This window comes from Elephas maximus, chromosome 17 (assembly GCF_024166365.1).
Source record: "Elephas maximus indicus isolate mEleMax1 chromosome 17, mEleMax1 primary haplotype, whole genome shotgun sequence".
In the NCBI taxonomy this organism is placed as follows: domain Eukaryota; kingdom Metazoa; phylum Chordata; class Mammalia; order Proboscidea; family Elephantidae; genus Elephas; species Elephas maximus.
The window spans coordinates 89485331-89509737 of record NC_064835.1 but is presented as its reverse complement, the minus strand read 5'-3'; the positions used below and the strand labels follow the sequence as shown (position 1 = coordinate 89509737).

General features: G+C 50.8%; 1 protein-coding gene across 1 annotated transcript in view; it reads left to right on the top strand.

Annotated features, from left to right (window-relative positions):
* The window catches only part of MALL (mal, T cell differentiation protein like), a 28285-nt gene extending 4215 nt beyond the window's left edge, over positions 1-24070 (top strand). Inside the window, exons 2-4 of the mRNA XM_049857639.1 lie at positions 16623-16790; positions 19414-19536; positions 22268-24070. Of these exons, the coding sequence (XP_049713596.1) occupies positions 16623-16790; positions 19414-19536; positions 22268-22330 (354 nt within the window). The 3' untranslated portion in view covers positions 22331-24070. The remainder of the gene's footprint in view (positions 1-16622; positions 16791-19413; positions 19537-22267) is intronic.
* Positions 24071-24407: the final 337 nt, after the last annotated feature.

Below are 24407 nucleotides of genomic sequence, written 5' to 3'. Positions count from 1 at the left end.
ATTTGAAAATAATACTAATTTCAAAACATACTGTTAAGGAACTCCTGAATCAATGGATTTTTAGATGAAAATGACAACAAAAACCAAACCCATTGCTGGCGAGGGAATTCTGACGCATGGTGACCCCATGTGTGTCAGAGTAGAACTGTGCTCCGTGGGGTTTTCACAGGCTGTGTCCTTTCAGAAGTAGATAGCGAGGCCTTTCTTCCTAGGTGCCTCTGGGTGGATTCAAACTGACATTTTTGCCAACGGCTGACCCATTTGTACCATCCAGACACCCATTTACCCCCTTCCATTCATTTTTTATTCACTCAGCCAGTGAGTGTCTGCAGTGCACCTGAGCTGGGCTGAGCACTGGGACAGGGTGTGGCTCACAGGCCCATCCGGCTCTCTGCGAGCTCATCCTTCCCAGGTGGCTGAGGCAGACCGTGCCGTTCCTGCATGGTGCAAGTTGACTAGTCATCTTTTTTTACAAGGTGAAAGGTGGAAACTGGGAGCTGACACATGTGACTATGACCTAAAGGGAGTGTTTTATGACTAAAAGGCCAAAAAAGCCTTTTAACTTTTAACCTTTTCACCAGTTAATTTACTAATTATATTTTGACTAATTAAAAAGAAACAGCCAAGGTTTCTAGAGAGTCAGCTAGTTAAAAGGCAAGGTCCTTCAGACACTGTTTGATGTTTTCCTTTCAACTTCTTAACTCGCCTGCACACGGGCCAGGAAGTTCCTTCCAGAATCTAGCTCAGAAAGTTTATCCGTATGTCTTACCTGTTGCTGTTAGCTGCCATCAAGTCGGTCCGATTCATGGTGACCCTGTGCACAAGGGGATTGGACTGTTGTGATCCATAGGATTTTCACTGCCTGATTTTTGGAAGTAGATTGCCAGGCCTTTCTTCCTAGTCTGTCTAAGTCTGGGAGCGCCTCAAACCCTGTTCAGCATCATAGCAACACGCAAGCCTCCACAGACAGATGGGTGGCAGCGGTGTGTGGGGTGCACTGGCCAGGAATCGAACCAGGGTCTCCTGCAAGGAGGGTGAGAATTCTGCCACTGAGCCACCCTGCCCATGTCTTACCTAGATCCTCAGTTTTACCTTCATTTCATCCTGTTTCTAATTCCGCTTGTTTATGTTTAAATGCCTGTTTGAAAGCTCACTGCACACTAGCAGTGGGACCCCTAGTGGCAATTCTGTGGACTAGCAAGTGACCAGAGGGGCATGGAGAGGGTGCTGGGGTCATTTTCAACCTGGGATTAATGTTGGAACCTTCCCCTTCATTGTAATGTTTCTTAGAAGTTGAGTTTTCCAAAAGGAAAAACACTTTTTCTTGTTTCTCTGTGTTGCTTTTTCAATTCTCCACATTTCAGGGCTGGGGGGAGGAGGAACATAAAGATGAACAAAATAGATATGGCCTTCCCCCTGCCCCCCGGCTTTAAGGAGTTCAGTGTCTTACGGGGTGAGACAGAGAATAGCCAAATGCGTAAATAAATGGAGCCCTGGTGGCACAGTGGCTAAGAGCTGTGGCTGCTAACCAGAAGGTTGGCAGTTGGAATCCCCAGCCAATCCTTAGAAACCCTATGGGGCAGTTTTTTTCTGTGCTGTAGGGTTGCTATGAGTGGGAATCGACTGGACAGCAACAGGCTTGGGGCTTTTTTTTCTTTAGGTGTCTGTCAGGATGCAGAGGGGACTGAAACCACAGTAGGTGTTTCACGCAGGAATTTGTTTACACGGTTGTTGAAAACTGAAAGAGCAGACAGGAGGTGCTGAACTAACCCAGAGAATACTGAGCCCTAGGTGTGGGGACAGAGGGAAGGGGGGCTGGTGCTCAGATGTCTAGAGGCAGTTCCGCCAGCTCCTGTGAGGACCTGTGAGGTGGGGACCTGTGAGGTGGGGACCTGTGAGGTGGGGACCTATGAGGAGGGGCTGTGAGCCCTAGATCAGGGGAGGGGGGCGGGCGGCGGGGGAGCCTGGCGCTGCAAACGCTGAAAAAGCTGGGCTTCACCGTCTTCTGCTGCTGCCGCGGGAGTGGTAGGGCCTGGAAATGCAAGCCGGAAGTCCCCACCCTCCCCTTCCAGTCTCCCCCAGGTCCTACCGGGACCAGACCCTGACAAGAATACAGCTGCTGAGGGAGCCTTGGAGCTGTGCTCCGCAGGGCTCAGCCCCACATCACAGAGCAAAGGACAGAGAGGATACCTGGAGATGAGGGGCGTTAGGAGACAACGCCACCTGGGCCTCAGCTTCCAGGCCTGCCCTTTCCTGACCGTCCAGCCACAACCTCCCCTGAGCCAGTGGCCTCTCCCAGTCCAGACAAGATGGACAACCAGACTTACTGCTGGAAGGTCTTCCTACAGGAGGGTTTCGCTTAGACCACAGGTGCTCTGATGGAAAACACTGGCTGTTCTTGTAGGGTTCACAGGGAGGGACCCTGCTTATTTGGACCCACTGGACCCAAGAGGAGCCCCAGATAAAGAGTCTCACAGATAAGAGGTGCTCACCTGGCCCTTCCCTCTTCATTCCCACCTGCGGCCGGCCGGTGCCCTGCCTAGAGGCCTGGAGAACTTTACCCTGCAGCAGGGCAGATCGTGGGGGGCAGGAGGGGTTCCTGGAGTGTTCTTCAGGCTGGCAAGTGGTAGGAAGCCAGCCAGAGAAAGGCAGTTTTGTTTGGAAGGCGCAAGGAGCCCCCAGGCCAGGTTCTTCAGAAGATTCCAGTCATGCGGTCCCTGGCCTTCATCCTTCTCCCCTTGGTCCCTTCTTCCACCAGCCGTTTCCTTGCCTCATTCACACCTGTCAGACAGCAGTGGCCATGGGGCCCTCTGCAGTCCCTCTCCGGAAGAAACCCAGCCTATCCTTTGGGTAGCTCAGCTGTCAGCACCTGGTCAGGGCTCCCTAGCCCTGCCGGCCAGAATGGATGGGTGCTCAATGCCCACACAGAGACAGCTCTTACCTGTGTTCTACTGCATGAGACCTGGAGGCACAACTTCCCGCCCCTCCTGGCCTCAGGCTGTACCTGCAGGTACCAGGTGGGCCCAGAGTGGGACCTCAGGGAGCTCCTTGCCCAACATGGCTGGATATCGTGGGCCTGGCTCCAGAGTCTTCTGAAGCAGCTCAGAGACACCCACCTCGGCCCCTCGCCTCAGCCGCGATTCCCAGAGCTTTGCTTTTCTGCCCCACACCTTTCACAGCCCCCTACCCCCATCTGGACTCTTTCTCTCTGCCCAAGTGATCTGGGGTGGGGCTGGGGGTGGGGTGGTATTTATTTGAAGCCCTCTCATTCTTGCGGAGTGCTTGTTCTCTACCAGGGAGGTGGGGTGTCCCAGGCCTCACAGGATGGGGAAAAGGCAGAGGGCTGGGAAGAGCCTCCTGGGAATCCCATCTGCTCCCATAGTGGAGGTGATGGGTCAGGGAAGGGGTGGGGATGGACAAGGGGGCGTTTGTCCCCATGTGGTCCAGGCCCCTGGCAGAAGTGCAAGCTAGTGGCTGGCTCCAGTGGCAGGTCCAGCCCGTCAGGGGCACCAGCTTCATGGAATCATGCCGGATGAGTCTGTGAGCAGCTAGTTATCAGTGTGTCCAGAAACCCGCCTCCTGCCTCCTTTCTTGAATCAGTCGTCAACCTGTAACGAGCAGGCATTTTGTACCAGACACAGGGGACACAGTCCTGCCTCCAGAAGCTCAGGGCCTGGGTGAGGTGGGGGCAGCAAGAGAGGGACAAGAAAAGCAGAGAATGACCAGGAGGGAGGAATGACCAGGAAGGAGGAATGACTAGGAGGGAGGTCCCTGAGAGGTGTGCTGGGGGCTTGGTCATCCAGAATGGCTTACTGGAGGAGGTGCCGTTGGTCTGGTCCCCACCCTAAAGGGCCTGGTAAAAGATGGGCTGGGAGCTGGCATGAGGGAGGGGTTCAGCAGGTAGCCCTCCCAGGCCAGAGTGTGAAAGGGGACCCCTACAGCAGCAATGTGGGCCCTTGGTGACTATCAAAGGGCCTGGAACGTGCTTGGTGATCACAATATGTCTGTGGGTTCCTGGGGGAAGGAGGTGGGAGTGGGACCAGAATAGCAGGAAACAACCACGTGCTCTGGGCTCCTGGCTGGGGGAGACAGGAAGTCTCCCCAGGCCAAGTCCACGAGGTGAACTTCCAAGGATATGTGAGGGGCCGTGAAATCAGTGAACATGCTGTTGTTGGTCCCATCAAGTCACATCTGACACATGGTGACCTCGGGCGACAGAGTAGAACTGCCCCATAGGGTTTTCTTGGCTGTGAATCTTATGGGGGCAGATGGCCCCACAGCTACTCTAACAGAGCTCTAACACTCGGAGCAGGAGCAAAGACAGAGACCAGGGCCGGGAGGTCTGGGCCCCTGAAGACGCTCTGGTCCAGGAGCCCGCTGGTGGGCATGGGATATACTTACCCTGCCTCTTTACATCTTTTCTGTACTTGCCAGCTTTTCTAAGGTGCATAAGTAAAAAGAAAGTAAAACAAAACAAAGCAAAAAAATGCCCTCAAAATGTTTAATTTTTTCTAAAACAGACAGGAAAGAAAGGCCCTTTAGACTTTGGATGAAGAAAAGTATTTTTATTGTCCCGTTTTATGCGGCACCGTAAAACCTGTGCAGTATAGTCAATAAAAAGCCGGGTCAGTCCTGGGGTCAGCAGTCCTGGCTCTGAGTGGAGAAGGGTGGGTGAGGTTCTGGGGGAGGAAGTGGGGTGCAGGGAGGGGAGGAAGTGGCAGGGGAGGTGCCAGCTGGCTGACTCACAGGGTCCACCCCTCCCCCCGAGCCTCAGCATCCTGCCAACCTGGGCCCAGGCCATACACACCCCACAGTAGGCGAGGATCGAGAGGAGGACCCCAGCGCTGGTTTTCTTGGTGTGTTGTCAGCCCAGTCCTGGGAGTGCTGTGGGCACAAGAACCCCTCACGTGACATGTTCTGCCAGGACAGAACATGGAAGGGGACTCCTGGCCTACACCATTGTTTCTAGAAAGGACCGGATAAGACATGGGCCGCACAGGAGGTGTGAGGGCGACTGGGCCAGCGATTTCCTGCTCACCTTAAAGCCACAGATAGACCATTCTCATCCTGTGAGTCAGAGCCTAGTAGCCTGGAGCCTGGAAGCGCCCTAGCCTGAATTATGGGGCGTAGAACTTCCACATAATGCTACTTGTTTTGGATTTGCGGCCTGTTGGCATCCTGGACTCCAGTCCAGACCTGCCAGGCCCTGGCTGGGCACCTTTGGGGCTTTCAGGGCCAGCTTCCCCCACTGCACAATAGGGATGGCGCCCACCCAGAAAGCTCACAATGCGCCTGTCAACAGCACCCGTGCAGGCCTGCTGATGGGGGCTGGAGCAGCCTGGGGTCTCTGAGAAACCCACGGGCAGTACAGTTGGGTGAGCACTGGCCAGGAGCACCCTGGTTTCCAGGCACGGCCTGGGGAAAGTTAGCACCTCCTGGCTCTATACCCTACTGGTGCGCTCGGGGACACCCACCCGCCAGCTGTGGCCCTTGGGGCAGGAGCATGCACGTGGAAAGCACTGGTGTGGTCTGCTGCTTCTGTTGGATTACGGCCACTGCATGTAGGAACCTTCCACCATTCCCCACACTTGTCCCGGCCACCCCACCTTGTCCTCTGCAGTGTTTCCTTTACCTCCCTGGCTCACGATCCGCATGGGCCCCGCACAATTCTGCCTGCCTGGCAGGCTGACAGGCCCCACCATGGCCTCCTCAGACCTCCGAGCGGCCCCACAGGGCTACACTGGGGAGTGTGGGATCCTTAAGTGGGCAAAGGCTGTTGGCTAGAGGAAGACAGGCATGCTAGAGCGAGGCTTTCACGCTTCAGCTGTGATTCATAAAGAATCATATATCATCGTAACGCAGTACACATATACGTGCGTGTGTGAGAGAGAGAGAGAGAAATTCCGGGAAACAATATTTCTTTTACTATGGGCGATGCACTTCTTTATTTTTTATTCTTATTTACTTAATTTTTTTATTGCTGGTTGGTGACCCATTAAACTGATTTCACAGCCCACTGCTGGGCCTCAGCCCACAGTCTGGAAAGCCTGGTGCTGGAGAGACTGCAGGAAGGTCAGTGACAGCGGAAAGAGGGAGGGGGTGAGATGGGCTCCGAGTCTGGCCTAGGCGTCATGGGGAGCCAGGGGGCGTTTTAAAGTGGGAGAGGGTGAGGAGTGTGAGTGCCCAAGCAGACTCACTTCCCAGGCAGTCCTCGCCGTGTCACAGGCGGTCCTCGCCGCGTCACAGGTGGTCCTCACCGGTGCTGGGAGAAGGGCTGGTGCTGCCTGGGACACTGTCTCAGGCCGGTTTGTTTAAGTCTCACGGCATAGGAAGTAGAGGGTGTGGCAGGCTCCACCTCTGGGTGGGCTCTTCAGTGGCTCGGCTGTGCTTTCACAGACCCAGGGTCTCCATCTCTCTCCGCCACCCTGACCTTGCTCAGCCTCACATCCAGCAATGCCAGAGCAAGGAGGGGGCCATTTTGTTCTCCGCTTCCTTCTTAGGCACAAGGATGCCTTTCCCAGGAGACCCCCAGGTCACACACACCACTAACAAGGGGATGTGAGAAGCCTAACGGACCCTGGAAGTCACTGGTAGACCCCCTCCTTACCCACACCTCCCAGCAGTAAGTCCAGTGAAGGCATCTACCCCAGAGAAACAATTTAAAATAAGAAAAATATATCTATGCAACAAGTTATTTAAACCCGTTGCCGTTGAGTCGATTCCGACGCATAGTGACCCTAAAAGACAGAATAGAACGTCCCACAGGGTTCCGAAGGGAGAAACCTTTATGAAAACTGACTACCCCCTCTTTCTCCTGTGGGGAGCCTTGAGGGTTGGAACCACTGACCTTTATGCTTAACCACTGCGCCCCCTGGGCTCCTTGAACAAGTTATTTACTGCAGCACTATCCACAAGAGAGGAAAGGCTGGAACCCCCAGCAGACTGGAAGCCTAACTGAATCAATGATGTTTTATCAATGTGATGGAATACAAGGTTGGCAGTGGAGGTATCATTAAGCCATGAGACAACCTGGAAACGCATCAAAAGAAAGCAGTACGCATGTTCACCATGGTTACGGCCTTGTAAAAAATAAGTGTGAATTAGGAAGGAACATGACAAAGCTTTCAGGTTCGTCTTGCGTGGGAACTCCCAATAGATCTGAACCATCGCCCCAGCGTGGGTCTCCTCTTGTTTTCCCTTTTGAAGGATCTGCTGGGATCAGGAGACCCCAAACTTAATAACGTAGGCAGTAGATACCTAAATATAAGAGACAGCAGTTTTCTTCATCTTGAAACTTCGCAATGTCAGCTGGGGTGTAAGGGAGTCCCAGTCCCCACCGTGGACGATACCTGAGGGTCTCCCGTATGCGGCCCACCCATGGGACCAGGGCCCCCAGCTCACATCGCCTGTGGGCCACACAAGCCTCACCTGTCTTTACGTGAGCCTTTTCCTCACAGCCAGGAGATTCTGGGGTTTGTAGTACACACCCTGCATTCTCCTCAGTTCCAGGAAGGGGAAAGAGAGGACACGCTGTAACAAAGATTAAGACAAGCAGTAAGAAGAAGAGTGCAGTTTGGGCGTGAATGAGAGCACCATGCTGACAGAAGGCCGAGCTATGCAGACAAGCCTGCTGGGGGCACCGCCCTGGGCTCCACCAGTTCCCAAACCCACACTACCGCTGACAGGAGCCCCATCTTGCAGGTCTGAAACAGGCCAATCTTCTGGCTCCTCCTTCATCCTTCCTGCGGGGTCATCTCTCGGGTAGCATCTGTCATCAGAACCTCTCAATCTGCCGAGCTGGCTCCACTGATGCCACTGGCCCCTGTGGCCACCCCTGCCCACAGGAGGCCTCTTGGCCCCCAGTGGCTCAGTCCAGGCTGCAGATCCAGCCTCCCAAAAGGCGATTCTCATCACACCCGTTCACATTCAAAAACCTCCAGTAAGTCTTCCCTGTCCAGCACGGCTTCTTTCCTCTTCCTTTTTAAATGCGAAGAATTGTTTGTTTTGGATTAGTTTAAACATGAGCATGGTATTACATTCAAACCGACTGCCATCGAGTCAGTCCCAACTATGTGACCTCACGTGTGTCAGAGTAGAACTGGGCTTCATAGGATTTTCAATGGCTAATTTTTCGGAGGCAGATCACCAGGTCTTTCTTCTGAGGTGCCTCTGGGACAGCTCGAACTGTCAACCTTGGGTGAGCAACCCAGCTGTTAACCATTGACGCCACCTATGACTCCACTACATTAAGAACGCGCTGTGATAAGTGAATCCCCCCAACTCCCCTGTCCCAAGCCGAGTGGTTCTCCTCCCCAGAGACCACCATGCTGGCTGGTTTGTTGGGTCTTGTTCCAGAAATATTCTATGCATCTATAAACAAGTACACATATACACTAATATCTACACATACATTTTCTTCGTTTTTTATATAAATTGTTACACATCAGGCATGCCGGGCTTGCCTTTTTAAACTCTTGGGGTTTATTCCATTTCAGTATCTAAAGAGTTTTCTCACTCTTTTTGAAGGCGGTGGAGTGTTCCATCGTACAGACATGTCTTAGTCATCTAGTGCCACTATAACAGAAATGCCACAAGTGGATGGCTTTAACAAAGAGAAATTTATTCTCTCACAGTCTAATAGGCTACAAGTCCAAATTGAGGGTGTCGGCTCCAGGAGAAGGCTTTCTCTGTCTGGGGCTCTGGAGGAAGGTCATTGTCATCAATCTTCCCTCGGTCTGGGAGCATCTCAGCACAGGAACCTGAGATCCAAAGGACACGTCCTCTTTGAGGTGCTTCTTTCTTGGTGGTATGAGGGCCCCTCTCTCTCTGCTCCATTCTCTCTTTTATGTCGACAAAGAGGTTGGTTTAAGACATAATCTAATCTTGTAGATCTCATCAATATAACTGCCGCTAATCCATCGCATCATAGTGATAGGATTTACAACACAGGGGAAATCATATCAGATGACAAAATGGTGGACAATCACACAGTACTAGGAATCATGACCTAGTCAAGGTGACAGATATTTTGGGGGGACATAATTCAATCCATGACATTTCACCTTTTGGCCCCCCAAAATTCATGTCCTCGCCACATGTAAAACACATTCACGCCATCATACCATAGCAAAAGTCCTAAATCAACTCCAAGTCCAAAATCCCAAAATTCCTCTTTATCTGAGAAATCTAGAATACAAGTTATCCGCTTCCAAAGGTACAATGACAGAACAGGCACAAGCTAGGCATTTCCTTTACAAATGTGAGAAACTGGAGGAAAAGAAGGGATAACAGGCCCCAAGGAAGTCAGCAGAACACATTACATTAAGCTTCAAGGCTTTGAAAATAATCGTCTGTTCTTTGAGACCATTTACACAATGGCCCTGCCCTGCAGACTCTAGGTATTGCCCACACTCTCCAGATTCTGAATGGAGGCCTCTCGGCCCTGGGCCTCAGCTCCACCTTCCAGGCCCACTTGGACGGCAGCTCTGCTCCCTCGACTTTAGGCGCACCATTTCCTAGTCCATCTGAGTGGCAACTCCACCCTTACAAACACCAGAGGCCATGGCTCCACCCTTTGAAACCCCAAAGGTCATGGCCATACCCTTTGAGACTGAGGCAACTCGGCTTCCTGTGTTCCTTGTCTCTTCAGCTTCTGCTTACTGGTTCCTTGGCCTCTTGGCTCTCGAGCCTCATGTTCGCATCTGCCCTGGGACCCGACCCCCTCCCGTCCTTGGTGTCATTCCCAAAGATGATGGCCAGTGTTGCCAGCCATTATCCAACACTTATCCATGCCAAAGATTCATCAAATTCTTGCAGAGCCATGTGAGCAGAGGGCCAGTGCACCCCATCTCCTCTATTTGATGGACAGAGACATTGAGGCATTAAAAAAAAAAAAGACCCAAACCCTACGAGTCAATCCTGACTCACAGCAACTGTGTAAGACAGAGTAGAACTGCCCCATAGGGCTTCCGAGGCTATAATCTTTACAGAAGCTGACTGTCACATCTTTCTTCTGAAGAGCAGTTAGTGGGTTCGAACTACAGACCTTTTGGTTAGCAGCTGGGCACTTAACCACTGTGCCACCAGGGCTCCTTCCATTGAGGCACAGGCGAGTTAACTAACTTGCCCAAGAGGCAGGGCCAGGATTCAAACCCAGGAAGAGTGGCACGGCATGGTGTGTGGATAGGAGTGGGTAAGCCTGGAAACCGAGGCGCGAGCTCCAGAGGAGGTGCTCAGTCCTGGCTGCATGTTAGAATCACCTGGGAAAATTCTAAAACACAGCCTTCCTTGCAGCTGACCCAGAATCTCTGGAGTGGCACTCGGGACTTGTTTCAGGTCCCCGGATGACCCCAGAAGGCAGCCAGGGTTCGGAAGTGCTGCTCTGAGGGTGAGGCTCTGAGGGGAAAACCCAAGTACCTTATAAGCTTCTTATCCTTGTGCATTTTTTTTTTAATTTGATTCTTTTCTTAAGCCCTTTTCAAAGCAGTAAGCACTCTCCCAGAGTGACCCAGAGCCCTGGTGGCGTAGTGGTTAGGAGCTCAGCTGCTAACCAGAAGGTTGGCAGTTGGAATCCCCCAGCTGCTCCTTGGAAACCCTATGGAGCAGTTCTACTCTGTCCTGTAGGGTCGCTGTGAGTCGGAATCGACTCGAGGGCACTGCGTTTTAACAGTGACCTAAGAGTTTTTTTTGTTGTGTTTTTTTTCATTTTGAACTCTTAAGTTGCAGCCTCGTTGATGTAACCCAACCCACCACAGCTCATTTTGAACTCTTAAGTTGCAGCCTCATTGATGTATCCCAACCCACCACAGCTCATTTTGAACTCTTAAGTTGCAGCCTCATTGATGTACCCAACCCACCACAGCTCTTATCCTCATTTGAAACTTCAATTGTGCCCGTCTTTGACCAGCAGGACCTCCCCGGTCCCTTTGATGTGAGCCCAGAGGCCTTTGCCAGTTTTCGTGGCATCAGGTGTGACAGGATGTGCAGGCTCCTGTTCGCCGCCCCAGGCCTGAGTCAGCCGTGTCTCCTGGAGCCCTGGCTCCTTGGGCTCCAGTTAGGGGGCTGTCACTCCACTTTTCATGCTCCAGTTCTTGAAGCAGATTCCTAAACATGGGCGGGCTCCACGTTAGCTCCATCCTGCCTTAAAGGATCCTTTCAGGTTTCAGTTTAGCCTTTGGAAATGTGTAGGTGAACAATCTTGTTCATACAAAAAAGACCCTACCAATGTTGAACTTGAAATACACTTGATCTAAATGTCTTATTAGAATAAAACAATCCTCCACTTTGAGGGCCCGTCCCAACCATCTGAAAATATCTCCCACTCTTGTTGCTGGGTGCCGTCAAGTCAGTTCCTACTCATAGTGACCTTAACTAGGTCAATTAGCATATCATAATCCGTACAGAAGATTCTACTTCGTACCTTGGTGAGTAGTGACCCGGATCTTAAAAACTTTTGAGCGGCCATATAAGATACAGTAATTGGTCTCTTCCTGTCCTGTCTGGAGCAAAGAAGAGTGAAGAAAACCAAAGACTCAAGGAAACAATTTGTCCAAAGAACTAACGGACCACGTGACCCACGGCTTCCATCAGTCTGAACCCAGGAGAACCCAGTGGTGACCAGGACCACAATAGTAGGTCATGGACAGAGTGGGGGAGATATGTAGGACAAAATTCAGACTCATAAATAAGATCAGACCTACTGGTCTGATGGAGACTGGTGGAACCCCCAAGTCTATGGCCCTTAGACACCCTTCAAACTTGGAAGTGAAACCACTCCCGGGGATCCCATTATAGCCACACAATAGGTAGGCCTATAAAGTGAACAATAACCCCAGTGAGGAACACACATCTCAGAACAGTCAGCTGTAAGAGGACTAAAGGGCAGCATTTGCCCAGAAGCCCAGTTCAGAAGGATGGTAGGGCAAGGAAAGCTGGGCAAGTGGACACGGGGATCCCAGGGAGGAAGGGGGAGAGTGCTGACACATTCAGGGGTTTGCAGCCAACGTCACGAAACAAGCCATGTATAAATTCTTGAATGGGAAGCTAATTTGCTCTGTAAAGTTTCACCTAAACCACAATAAAACATTAAAAACAAAATGAAGGGTAAAATGGGTTGGCAGTTTAGGCTACTAGGAAATTTTGGAAAGCAAAAGTATGAATTTTATTTAAAAAAAAAAAAGGCAAAGACAAATACTTGACATTCTAGTACCTGTAACGAATCCAGTGTGGACTGCTTGAGACAGACATGAGGAAATGAACTTTAGTTGGGCTTACGTTCACCTGGAGCCGGCCCTTGGCCGTGGGCCCTTCTACTGTTGAGCAGGTAGAGGGGTGTGGAAATAAAAAATAAACAGCACTCCTCTTCTTAACACTGATTATGCAACACTAAAGCCATCCCAAAGACTCCCACACAACTGGAGCAGACCCCCAGGCCCTCAGAGGCTCTTGACTTGTCCTAGAGAGTACAAGTAGGGACGGGGATCCCCAAACCTCAGCTGGGACCCAGAGGAAGAGGCCACTGATGGGTTCTGTGGGACTGGACCAGTGTGAGACCCCATCAAGGCCTTTGGTTCAGTCCAACAGATCCCCAGTGGATCTCCACAGGCTATCTCCCAGCACATCCCAGGTACTTCTGCCTGCCCCTGTCTTTGGGATGTGAAATCTAGTTTGGGAGAGGCCACAAGTGTCCTAAACCATGCCCGGGCTCCACTGGGGACTGCCTGTGTGACCTCAGGCCTCGGGCTCATCGAGTATAAAATGAGCTAATATAAGGTTCCCTGGGTGGTACGAATGGTTAAGTGTTTGACTACTAACCAAAAGGCTGGTAATTTGAACCCATGCAGAGGCACCTTGGAAGAAAGCCTTGGCAACCTGCTTCCAAAGGTCGCAGCTTTATAAACCCTATGGAGTGCAGTTCTACCCTGCACACAGATGGGACTGCTACGTGTCAGAATGAACCTGATGGCAACTAACATCAGTATTAGTACCAGGTTGTGGAGAGAAATAAACACAGAGATGCATATAACGTGCACGTGACCGTACCTGACCGGAGCAGCCTTGATGGCAGGATTGGGCAGGAACCCCTTTGGAGGCACTGACTGAGACTGGGTGGGGTGAGGCACCTTGGCTCTGCCCCTGGACCTGGCCCAGGTGAGGTGGCTGTAAGCAGCACATGTATCCAGTGGCGGCTCTCATCTTAAAGGCCCAGAGGGAGTTGAAATTGTTGCAGGAACTAAACGAGGCAATCTCAGCGAATGGCTTTATAACTGGAACCTGTAAACCAACCAAACCGTTGCTGTCGAGTCGATTTTGACTCATGGTGACCCTGTGGCTGGAAGGCATCTGGTGGATGTGAAGTGCTGGGGGTGGTATCACACATACACTAAAAAATGTTCTTTATGTTCCTTGAGCCCCCTCCCCACCTCCTGTATCCCAGGACCGTACTGGGGCACCAGGAATTCTGCACAGAGTGGCACAGTGCAGGGCTCTGTCCTCAGGGCCTGATGTGAGCCTAAGATGGTACTAGTGTGGGTGCAGTCACCAAACCCTGAAGGCCACACTAGCATTGTTTGTGTGCCCATCCTGTGCCAGCCTTTCTACCCAGTTCCCATGGCTTGGTGGGGGTCGCTTGGCAGGTGCTTCACCAGCCAAGCCTTGGCACCTGCCTGCAGCCTCAACAGCCTGGGTCACTGGGATGGACACGCAGGCGCCCAGTTCTGGGGAGCCTGAGGATGGCAGCTGCAGCCCCTCAACTCCCCCCTCCTCCAATCAGAGCGATGACTACCAACTGACCTTCACTGGAGAAACTCCTAAGGGTTGTATTTCAGAAGAAAGGAAATAACCTTGGGGGAAATTCTGAGAGGCAAGAATATTTTCATGACTCTGGGTAGGGACAGGTTTTTCAACTTGACAAAAAAGAACAAAAAGATGGATATGTTCAACTCCATTAAAATCAAGAATCCAGTTCATCAAAAACCAAACCAAAACCAAACCACCAAGTGGATTCCGACTCAGAGCCACCCTACAGTACAGAGGAGAACTGCCCCATAGGGTTTCCAAGGAGCAGCTGGTGGACTCACACTGCCGACCTTCTGGTTAGCAGCCGAGCCCTTAACCACCACACCACCAGTTCATCTAAAGACACCGTGAAGTCTGTGAGCCACGTGCTGGCAGAAGACGACAGATGGCAAGACCCAGGTTAGTACAAAGAATTTCTATGGATCAGTAAGAAAATGACAAATCTATAAAAAATTTGTAATCAATAAAAAATTTCATAGAAGAAATATATATTATATGGCTAGTAAATCTCAATGTCATTAGTAATCACGAAAATTAAAATTAAAATCTAATGAGATATATAGAAAATCCCAAGGAATCTACTGAGAAAAAAAAAAAAATTCCTTGAACCAATGAGTAAGTTTAGCAAGTCATAGTGTACAAAGTCAACAAACACGCACACAAACAATCAATCACATTTCTACGTACTAGCAATGATCAATTAGGAAACGAAGTTTTAAAAAAGCTGTTTATAATAGCTCCTCCCAAAGGAAATACATACTTGTAAAATATAACGAAATGTGTACAGGATCAATGTGCTCAAAACCACAAAACATTGATTAAAAAAAGGTCATAGAACACCTTAATAATCGGAGGGACATACCATCTCCACAGCCTGGAAGATTGAGCACAGTGAAGACGTCAGTTCTCCCCGGCCTGAGCTACAGGCTTAACACAGCTCCGATCAAAACCCCAGCAGGATTTTGTATAGATATTGACAAGCCGATTCTAACTCTATGTGTTGGGAAGAGGATCAGCCTGTCTCTTGAGATGGAGGGGACCCTGAGAAATGGTTTGTCCTTGAGGGCTCTGCTCAGAAGTGACTCACCCGCAATGGCAAGTTTATTGACCACTACAGATTTATAGAAAGTATTAAAATGTGATGGTGTGATGCCTCCAAACCACAAACCCAGAGGCTGTCCCCATCATCTCAAATGTTTGGTGATCTTAAAGTCCAGCAGGTTCTTTTTCTTTTTCAAAATTATTTTATTACTTTATGAGGGATAAACTCCTGCGTAACCATTATTGGGCGTAAGAAATAGAATATTATCATTGGAGCCCCTGTATACCTTTCCTGAAGCCATAACCCTCTCTCCCAGCTGGGTCCTCGCTCGGCAGGTTCTGAGGGAGGCGGGTTGTGAGGGAGGCAGTCGTGAGGGAGGCGGGTTGTGAAGGAATTTGGAAATGGCGCTAACGGTATGCACACACTACCTGGGCCAGGAAGACACAAACATTTACGGGCCAGATTTTGTACCTGTTGGATTTGAGGAGTCGAGGGCCAGGGCCAAGAAGGTGAGGCAAGTGAAGCGCCTGGGGTGCAACATGTCATTTGGCACTCACCCTCAGAGTTGTGCCAATGTCAAGGGACACCCAAGCAGAGATGTCCAGTGGCAGGTGGGCTCATGGTCTGCAGACCAGAGAGAGAAAAGGGCTGGAGGCAGGTCTGGGCTCACCCACCCATGTGGTGTTTAAGTCCAGGTTTAACAGCAGTGAGGAGAGGGAGAACCGAGGAGGCCCCAGGGAAGAGGAGATGGGAAACTCTCAGGCAAACAGCAGAACTACTTGGTGCTAGCACCAGCCCTCTCCCCCAGGCCTCTTGCCAGACATGCCGTCTGCTGGACATTCTGTTCCTCCCCTGGGCTCACCAGCATGGGTGCAAACCCAACCCAAAAGCACACAAAGACAGAGCCAAAAGAGAGGACAAGAAAAAGGTTTGGTTTCTCCAACAAGGAGACATAAGTAGCTGGACAGAGTTGCCCAGCTGTGACTCCAGCTGGGGTGAGATTCTATAACCCTGGGGCTCCACAGGGCCAGGCAGGCACGGCCAGTGAGTGAAGGGAGTCCAGAAAAGGAGAGTGTTACCCCACAGCGTAAGTGAGCATCTGATGGTATGGGGGTGGGAAGGCTGGGGGATGTGGTCCACTAGGGACTCCAGATCTTTCCTAAAAGGACAGCAGCAACCCGTTCCTACCTACCGTGGCCAGAACTAAGAAATGTCTGAAATCTGGATTTTTCATGTGAAATATCCCATTTTAAATGTTAGCAATTTATTCAGAAATGTTGTAAAAACTGTACTTGTCAATCCTGTTTGGGCCAAGAACAAATTCTGCGGGCTGAATTTGGCCAAGTCACTGTTTGCAACCTCTGTGTTAGCTCCTTGAATTTTCTAACAATTAAAAAAAAAAAAATTACTGGTCAAGTCGATTCTGACTGACGGTGACCCCATGTGCTACAGAGCAGAACTGAGCTCTACAGGGTTTTTTCATTTTTGGGGCTGTGGTCTTTACAGAAGCAGACCGCCAGCCCTTTCTTCTGCAGTGCCACGGGGTAGGTTTGATCCTCCAACCTTTTGGTTGGTAGCCAAGTGCAAACCATTTGCGCCCCCCAGGAACCTCATTTTCTGACGAGGACCTGGCTTGACTGTGACTCAGAGGGGCAAGTTTTCCCCGTTGCCCTCTTGGCCCCCACCTGACTTCAGCTGGATGGGGGGAGGAGAAGATGCCCTGCGAAGGGAAATGGGCCCTTCACAAGTAACGAAGCCTCTTCCTTTATGTTTTCTCTTACAGATATTTGGGTGCTGGGTCTGGATCCTGGTAGCCGCCACCCACGTAGCAAACCCGTTGCTGCAAGGATGGGTGTTATACGTCTCGCTCACCTCATTCCTCATCTCCCTGATGTTCCTGCTGTCTTACTTGTTTGGATTTTACAAAAAATATGACTCCTGGAGAATCCTGGTAAGAACCAGTATCCTGGGACTTGTGAGGACAATAGGCCCTTCTGGATGGGGTGGGAGAACCGGAGACCGGGGAGCAGAGACTCCTCCAGGGAGAAGCCCATAGGAACCGAGACTTTTTACTCTAATGTTTTAATATTAAACCAGATTAAAGCATTCCTCTGCCAGAGCAACTGTTTCATGGTACTCCCTCCACTGCCTTCCCTGTACAAGTGTACACGCTGCCCTGCGGTCACGCACAAGGGTACACGCTGCCCTGCGGTCACGCACAAGGGTACGCGCTGCCCTGCGGTCACGCACAAGGGTACGCGCTGCCCTGCGGTCACGCACAAGGGTACGCGCTGCCCTGCGGTCACGCACAAGGGTACGCGCTGCCCTGCGGTCACGCACAAGGGTACGCGCTGCCCTGCGGTCACGCACAAGGGTACGCGCTGCCCTGCGGTCACGCACAAGCCCACGCTGACGTTCCCTACATTTGATTTACGGTGAAATCACTGGAGCAACATTGAAGGAGATGCTGGTAGAAGAAAAACCACCCCAGTCTCATGACACCACTGGGTTCTTTCTTCCATATTCCGTGTGAATTTTATGCAGTGTATATATAGGGAGCCCTCGTGGTGCAGTGGTTAGGAACTTGGCTGTTAATCAAAAGGCCAGCAGTTCGAATCCACCAGCTGCTCCTTGGGAACCCTGTGGGGCAGTTCTCCTCTGTCCTATAGGGTCACTATGAGTCGAAATCAGCTCCATAGCAATGATTTTTTTTTTATTTATATATATATATATACACAGATACATACACACACATAATATTTTAAATCACATTGAACAATTTTAGATATAGATTCTTCCATTTAATATTAGATAATTAACTTTTTTCATGTTGCCACATCCTTGATAACCATTTAAACGTTTTCTGTATTGAACAATTTAAAATATACACAAAAGTTGAGAGAAACGTATTAAGAACTTTGTGTAAGCATAACCCAGATTCTAGCATTATCAACATTTTACCACACTTGCTTTATCTAGCCTTTTTTTCTGAAGAATTTTAAAACAAACCCCAGACATCATGTCATCCCACCCCACACACTTTAAGTATATCTAAAAAAAAAAATGCAACCTTTCTTACATTATCACACCTGTACAAAGTTAGCAATGATTCCTTGGCATCACCTAAGACCCAGCTCATGTCTAAATTCCCCCAACTCTCCCCCAAATGTCTTTTTTCAGTTGGCTCGTCTGAACCAGGATCCCCAGAAGGGCCACACACTGCACCTGGCTGTTATGGTTCTTGGGTGTCTTACAAACTAGAAAGGCCTCACTGCCAGTGACTTGCTGAAGAAACCAGGCCAGTGTCCTACGGGAGGGCCGGCATCCTGGATGTCTGTGTGCTCCTCCTGTGGCTGTCTCTGTTCTCCTCCAGACGCTGTGTTTTTTGTCAGCTGGGAGTCAGCAGCAAAGGCTTAGCTGGAAACATGTTAAACACTTCTGGCAACAACACTTTTCAGGTGGCTTCCCATGGGCGACTGGCGGTCCCTCCCAGGCAGGAGACAGCCTGACCCCTCTCTTATTTCTCTAATATTTCATTTGGGGTTGCAAAATGCAAATTTGCCAATTGTAACATTCCTTCTAGAATTGATAACCAAAAACCAAACCAAACCCATTGCCATCGAGTCGATTGCGACTTATAGTGACTCTATAGGACAGAGGAGAACTGCCCCACAGGGTTTCTGAGCGATGCCTGGTGGAATCAAACTGCCAACCTTTTGGCTAGCAGCCAAGCTATTAACCACTGTGCCATCAGGGCTCCTGATAACCATTGTTATCAGTACTGTTGAGAGGTTCAAAATTTGAAATCTGGAATCAGCTAAGTGTCAATGTCCTCATCTGTAAACTGGGGATAATAACAGCAGACACCTCATGGATTGGCCATGAACTTCAAATGAGATCACAGTGTATACTGTTCAGCACAATGAGCAGCACAGAGCAGGTCTTCAGAATGCTAATGGTTATTAACATAATCTTGGTGTTAAGGTGGCCTGGGTTCGAAATGTAGCTTAGTTATTTATTCACCGACCTTAACCTTGATCTTCAGCTTCCTCAAAACGGGGCTAAAGATAAACAGTACCTACCCCATTGTTGGCAAGTTTAAATGAAATAAATGAGAAAAAGCTTAGCATAGAGCTTAGCCTGGAAAAAGTACTCAATAAATGTTGCTAGTTATGATATTATTATCCTTGTTTATTAATTCCCCTACAGTCCATTACATAGTAGTCTCTAGTAGAAATACTGCAAATAAAAGTAGGAGTTTGGGAGGTGGAACTTGTCTTTTTATTTCCCTCCTGCCAGTTATATAACCAAAAAAAAAAAAAAAAAAATTGAAACCCAACCCAAATCCACTGCCAACAAGTCAATTCTGACTCATAGTGACCTTATAGGACACAGTAGAACTGCCCTGTAGGGTTTCCAGGGAGCAGCTGGTGGATTCAAACTGCCAACCTTTTGGTTAGCAGCCGATTTCTTAAGCGCTGCGCCACCAGGGCTCCCCACGTTGTGTAGTCAGAGACAGAAGTGCTCACCTGCTTACGCACCCCATGACTGTGGCCTCTGCTCTGTGTTTCCAGGACAGCCTGTACCACGGGACCACCAGCATCCTGTACATGAGTGCCGCTGTCTTGCAAGCCCACGCGACCATCGTTTCTGAGGTCCAGGACGTTTCCAAATACTACGTGAATGCCGCAGCCTCGGTGAGCGGCTCTGTTGCTGCTGGGCAGGAACACTGCAAGCCGCCGTTGCTGGAGGGTACTGCATGAGGCTTAATTCTGCCTCGTGTGGAACAAATGACCCTGAGCCCTCAAGCTGGAGGAGCCATGGAGGATGGAGAGGGATGTGTGCGTGCATGTGTGCGCGTGTGTGTGTTCACGTGTTTACCTGTGTTTCTGAGCTCACACCACTTGCAGGCCCAAGTTCAGGTGTCATCTCTTGCCTTCTGTGTTTTCCCACCTCAGCCTTGCTCCCTTTGGCATCCACCACGCAGCCTTCAGAATAATTTTTTTCCAAAACACGAATTGGAAATGTGCATCTCTCTCTCCTGCTGAAGGTCTTTTGATGGGTCCCACTGCCTGCAGAGTGAGGCCCTGAAGCTCAGATTCTTCAGCCCGTTTCCTCGTCCTTTTATTTCAGTGACAGAGGGACGATACAATGACTGGCAGAACCCAAGACTGGTGGTCCAGCCAATTCCCAGGAAGGGCAGAGCTCCCCACACTGCTGGCACACTGGGGCCAGAGACTTTCTAGCCTTTCTGCACATCAGCGTCTGTTTCTCCCTTTGCCGACTGGCACCCTTACATGGCAGGGAACACACAGCTGGCCAGTTCCTCCTCCAGCCTGACCCTCTCCATTGATCCTACCTTGAAAACTTCAAGGAAGGACTCCATCACTCAGGCTGAATTCACGTCCAACCCTGGACCAGCCAACTGTTGCTGGAAAGGTGAAGCCCTCTGTCAGCCTGCCGGGGAGCTCTCTCAGGGATCACACGCAGAGGAACAGATGGGGTGAGAGGTGCTGTCCCCACAGTAAGGAGAGGGTGCTGGCAAAGAGTGGTGATCCACCAGAGTGGCCATGAGTTCTTTTCATCTGCTTTTCCAGGCTGTCTTCTTCCTTTCCCTCCTCGGCCAGCTATTTTCACTTCCTTAAACTTACAACACACTTTTCTTTCTCAGAGCCTCTTCCCAGGCCATTCCCTCCACCAGAAACTCTTCCTTGGCTCATCCATCTGTCAACTTGCCCTGGCCCTGGAAGATCCGGCCGAAACCCCTCCCAACCCAGGATAAGCAGGCATTCCCCACTGGCGCACAGCGTTTCTGTCCTGGGTCCTTCGCTAAAGCGGGTCCTTGCAGGGCTGAGCTGTTACTTTCCTGCCCCCTCCCCCAGAGCAGACAGGTGCAGGCTTCGCAGGTTTGGGGTAGGGTCCCAGGAGCTGTGCTCTGTGACAGCAACATCCGCCACCTCAGAGCTGACCATCCTGCCCAGATCCTAGAGACATGGCTTTCCTCGGGGTTAATTGGTGGCAGAGCTATAACTGGGTCTTCCTGCCTGCCATGTGGTCTAGGGGCCAGGCAGCCAGAAGGCCAGCCCGGGTTGGAAAGTCTTAACACCTTGCAGTCTCACTCACCGCCAAGGCTAAGCACGTGGGAGGCACCGGGACCGTCCCCCCACAAGCCTGGAAAACTTGTGAGAGCTTTTTTCTTTCAGCCACAGACGGGCACGTGCCACAAGTTACAGCATACCCCTGACTCCCTGCCTCTGTTTCCCCTTCTGTTACATGACCAGGGAGATGTAACCAGAATGTGGCCTTTCCAAAAGAGAAAAAAAAAAAAAATCTGTATTTTTCCTGGAGGGTTCGCTGCCCCACATGGGCGGGGGAGGGGCTCAGATGCCTTCTCACATGGGGGTGCTACTGTTGGTTTTAGCCAGGACTCGTGAGGGGGTGGGAACAGAGACCCAGGAAAGGGGGCTTATCCCATTATGATTTTGTGTTTGTGAATGATTGTTGATTGGCTGAATCCCTCACTAGACTGTAAATTCCAAGGTGGAGCGGCTGGGGGTTGTGGTCGCTGTCCTGAGAGAAGCAGGAGCAATCATGTAGTTTTAAGCATGGGAGCAGACTGGTGGGGACAGGGCGGACAGGAAGTGGACAAGTCAGAAGGCAAACAAGAAGTCCTGGCGAGGGGTGATGGCAGCTTGACAAGGCTGGCAACCATGTCAGTGGTGGGAATGACAAGCAGACTTATCAACAGATACTTGGGAAGTAAAATCGGTAGAGCTTGGGAATGGCTTTGGACACGGCAGATGAGGAAAAAAGCAGTCCGAAGGCTCACAGGTTCTTGGCTTGGGTAGCTGGGTGAAAATGAGGATCCTGGAGCAGACTGAGCTTGTGAGGCTTGTGAGGAAATATCAGGAGTCCAGTATGGGCCATTAAGAGCTTGAGATGTCTCTGAGGCATTCAAGAGGAGCTGACAAGCAGGAGCCCAGAGCACAGTGCTGGACCAGAAAGTAAAAGGGGGGGAGTTTCAGAACACACACAGGAACTGAAGATGGGCATGGGAGAGATCGCCTAGGAGGAGAGAACAGCATGAGAGAAGAGTGTCCAGCCCAGGGGGAGGGTTGTCTGCAGGTGACGGGGAGATGGCAGTCAGAGCGGGACACCAGCAGAGGGTGGGTCAGGAAGGCCCAAGGCTGGAGAGCTTCCAAGAGGATGGAGTAGTTGGCTCTGTCAGACGTTTCTGAGAGGTCAAGGAAGATGAGGCTGGCCAGTGGCTGCTGCCCCCAGGCCGGCCAGGGCATGGGGCAGAGAGGGGACCCAGCAGGGTCAAAACATGTGGCCTCCTAGGCTGCAAAGGCCACTGACCCCTTGGAGGAGTGAGGGGCGGGAGCCATGGTGGCCATTACTAACACATGACTTCCCATCTTCTTCCAGTTCTTTGCCTTCGTCACCACCCTGTTCTATATTCTGCACGCCTTCAGCATCTATTACCACTGAGAATCAGGACGCCACACTGGAGCGGGCAGTGCTCTTAAAAACCTGGAGTATTGGACCCGAAAATTAGTTTTCAATCTTTGCCATCTGGATGATAAACAGAAAATCAACTAAAACACCAGCAGGACCAACAGACCATCTTTTCAGACTGAGCGATAAGACTACACTGTGGCATATCTGTTTGGACTTTTAATTCATTGTGTAGAACATGAAAAGGCTGTTATTTTCTTTTACCTGCCTCTTGGAATTACATGACAAGGAACATAACTCTAGAAAACTAATATCTAAGGCACTCAGCTCCACTTCTGTCACACCTGTTTGGGGATCCTGTCTCAGCGGTGGGGTTCCCTGTCGGTTTAGGGGAACATTGGGCTATGGATGGTTCAGGTCTAATGCTGGTCCACAGACCTTGTTCCTGCTCCATGGTTCAGCATCTGCTGTGGGCCAGTGGTCCAAATCGGCTCTCCCGCCACCCCCACAACACCACCAGGGAAGCCAACAAGGACAAGCCATACTGCCCACCACCCTTCCCTTCCCCTTCCTTTCCCTTCCAGCATTGGGATCCAAGAACTATCTGCTCAAAGTCAACCTTGAGGGTAGTTTTGTGGGGAAAATAAATGCTTGACTATACAAAACTGTTATAAATAAGGCCTGGGGGAAATCCCTGACTGATGCAAACTATTACTGGAGGTTTGAGTCTACCCAGAGATGCCTCAGAAGAAAGGCCTGGCAATCTACTGGTGATCTACTTCTAAAAAGTCAACCACTGAGAGCCCTGTGTAGCACAGTCCTACTGTGACACACACGGGGTGGGAGCTGGTTGGTAAGGCCTGGGGGACAGGCGAGAGATTGGGGAGGGAGGGCGTGAGAAGGCCGTGGCCTGACTCTTCGTAAGTCGGGGTGCTCAGAAGAGAGCACGGCTAGAACACCCCTGTGCCAGGCCTCCAAGACCTCTCCCCAAGGAAGTCAGCTCATCCTTCAGAAAAGCCCCCGGTGAAGGAGATGGGGACACTGCAGCCAGGAATTCTCTGGGCTGTGTCACTTCCACGTAGGAGGAAAATGTGGACCGAGTCACCTCATCAGGGAACGAAAAGATGGCTGTCACAGAAATCTTGACCTTCTCTGCGTCACCTGCTCTCTGTGCATTCAGCAGCTTGAATGGTTCTTCCCCCCCCACCCCCCGCCCCAGCTGACACCCCTGCTTCCCCAGAGGCTGGGGCGGGGCCGAGAACCCTCAGCTACCAGGCTCACGCAGATCTCGCTCGCACCTTTGGACCATTCTCAAAGAGAAAATGAGCTGTTCCCACAAAACGTAAAATCACGGTGCTTGCTTTCAAAGTCAACGTCTTCCCAAAGGAAGCTAGGCTTTTTGGAGCTCCACCCAGCGTTCCCTCTGGCTGGCTTCAGCCCCTCGTCATCTCTGTGCTGTGTCTCCTCACCCGGGTCCAGCAGGGCTCAGCCGGTACCTGCTGGATTTTGAAATGAAATGAATTATAGTGTGAAAGGAACTTGTCTTGAGGCCACTGGGGCTTACAGTGCTGTGTCAATTGTATTCTGCTCCTGGGGTGGGGAGCGAGCTCTGGCTTGCCCACTGTTCCCTGCTCACGCTGACGTCCTGAGAAGTCACCATTTACCTGTCGTGTGATTGCCTGGCAGCTGTCTGGCGATTATCGTTCAATGTTTACTGAGTAGTCACATCCAAATAAACGTTGTTTGTACAAAGCACTGAATTGGTCGCTTTCATATTGTCAGCCGTTTGAACTTGCCCACAATTTCATAGGTCCTGTCGGCAATTTTGGAGCCCTGGCGGCACAGTGATTAAGAGCTCAACTGCTAACTAAAAGGCTGGCAGTTCGAATCCACCAGCCGCTCCTTGGAAACACTGGGGGGCAGTTCTACTCTGTCCTATAGGGTCACAGTGAGTCAGAATTGACTCGACGGCAACAGGTTTGGATTTTTGGCTTGGTAGCAGTTTCACCAAAGGCAATCCTTGACAGGTTAAGAGTTGGCAACTGAAGTCACCCAAAGGCAGACGCCCACCCAGCTGTCCTTGCTTCTAGGGCAGCGTGCCAGGTGAGGC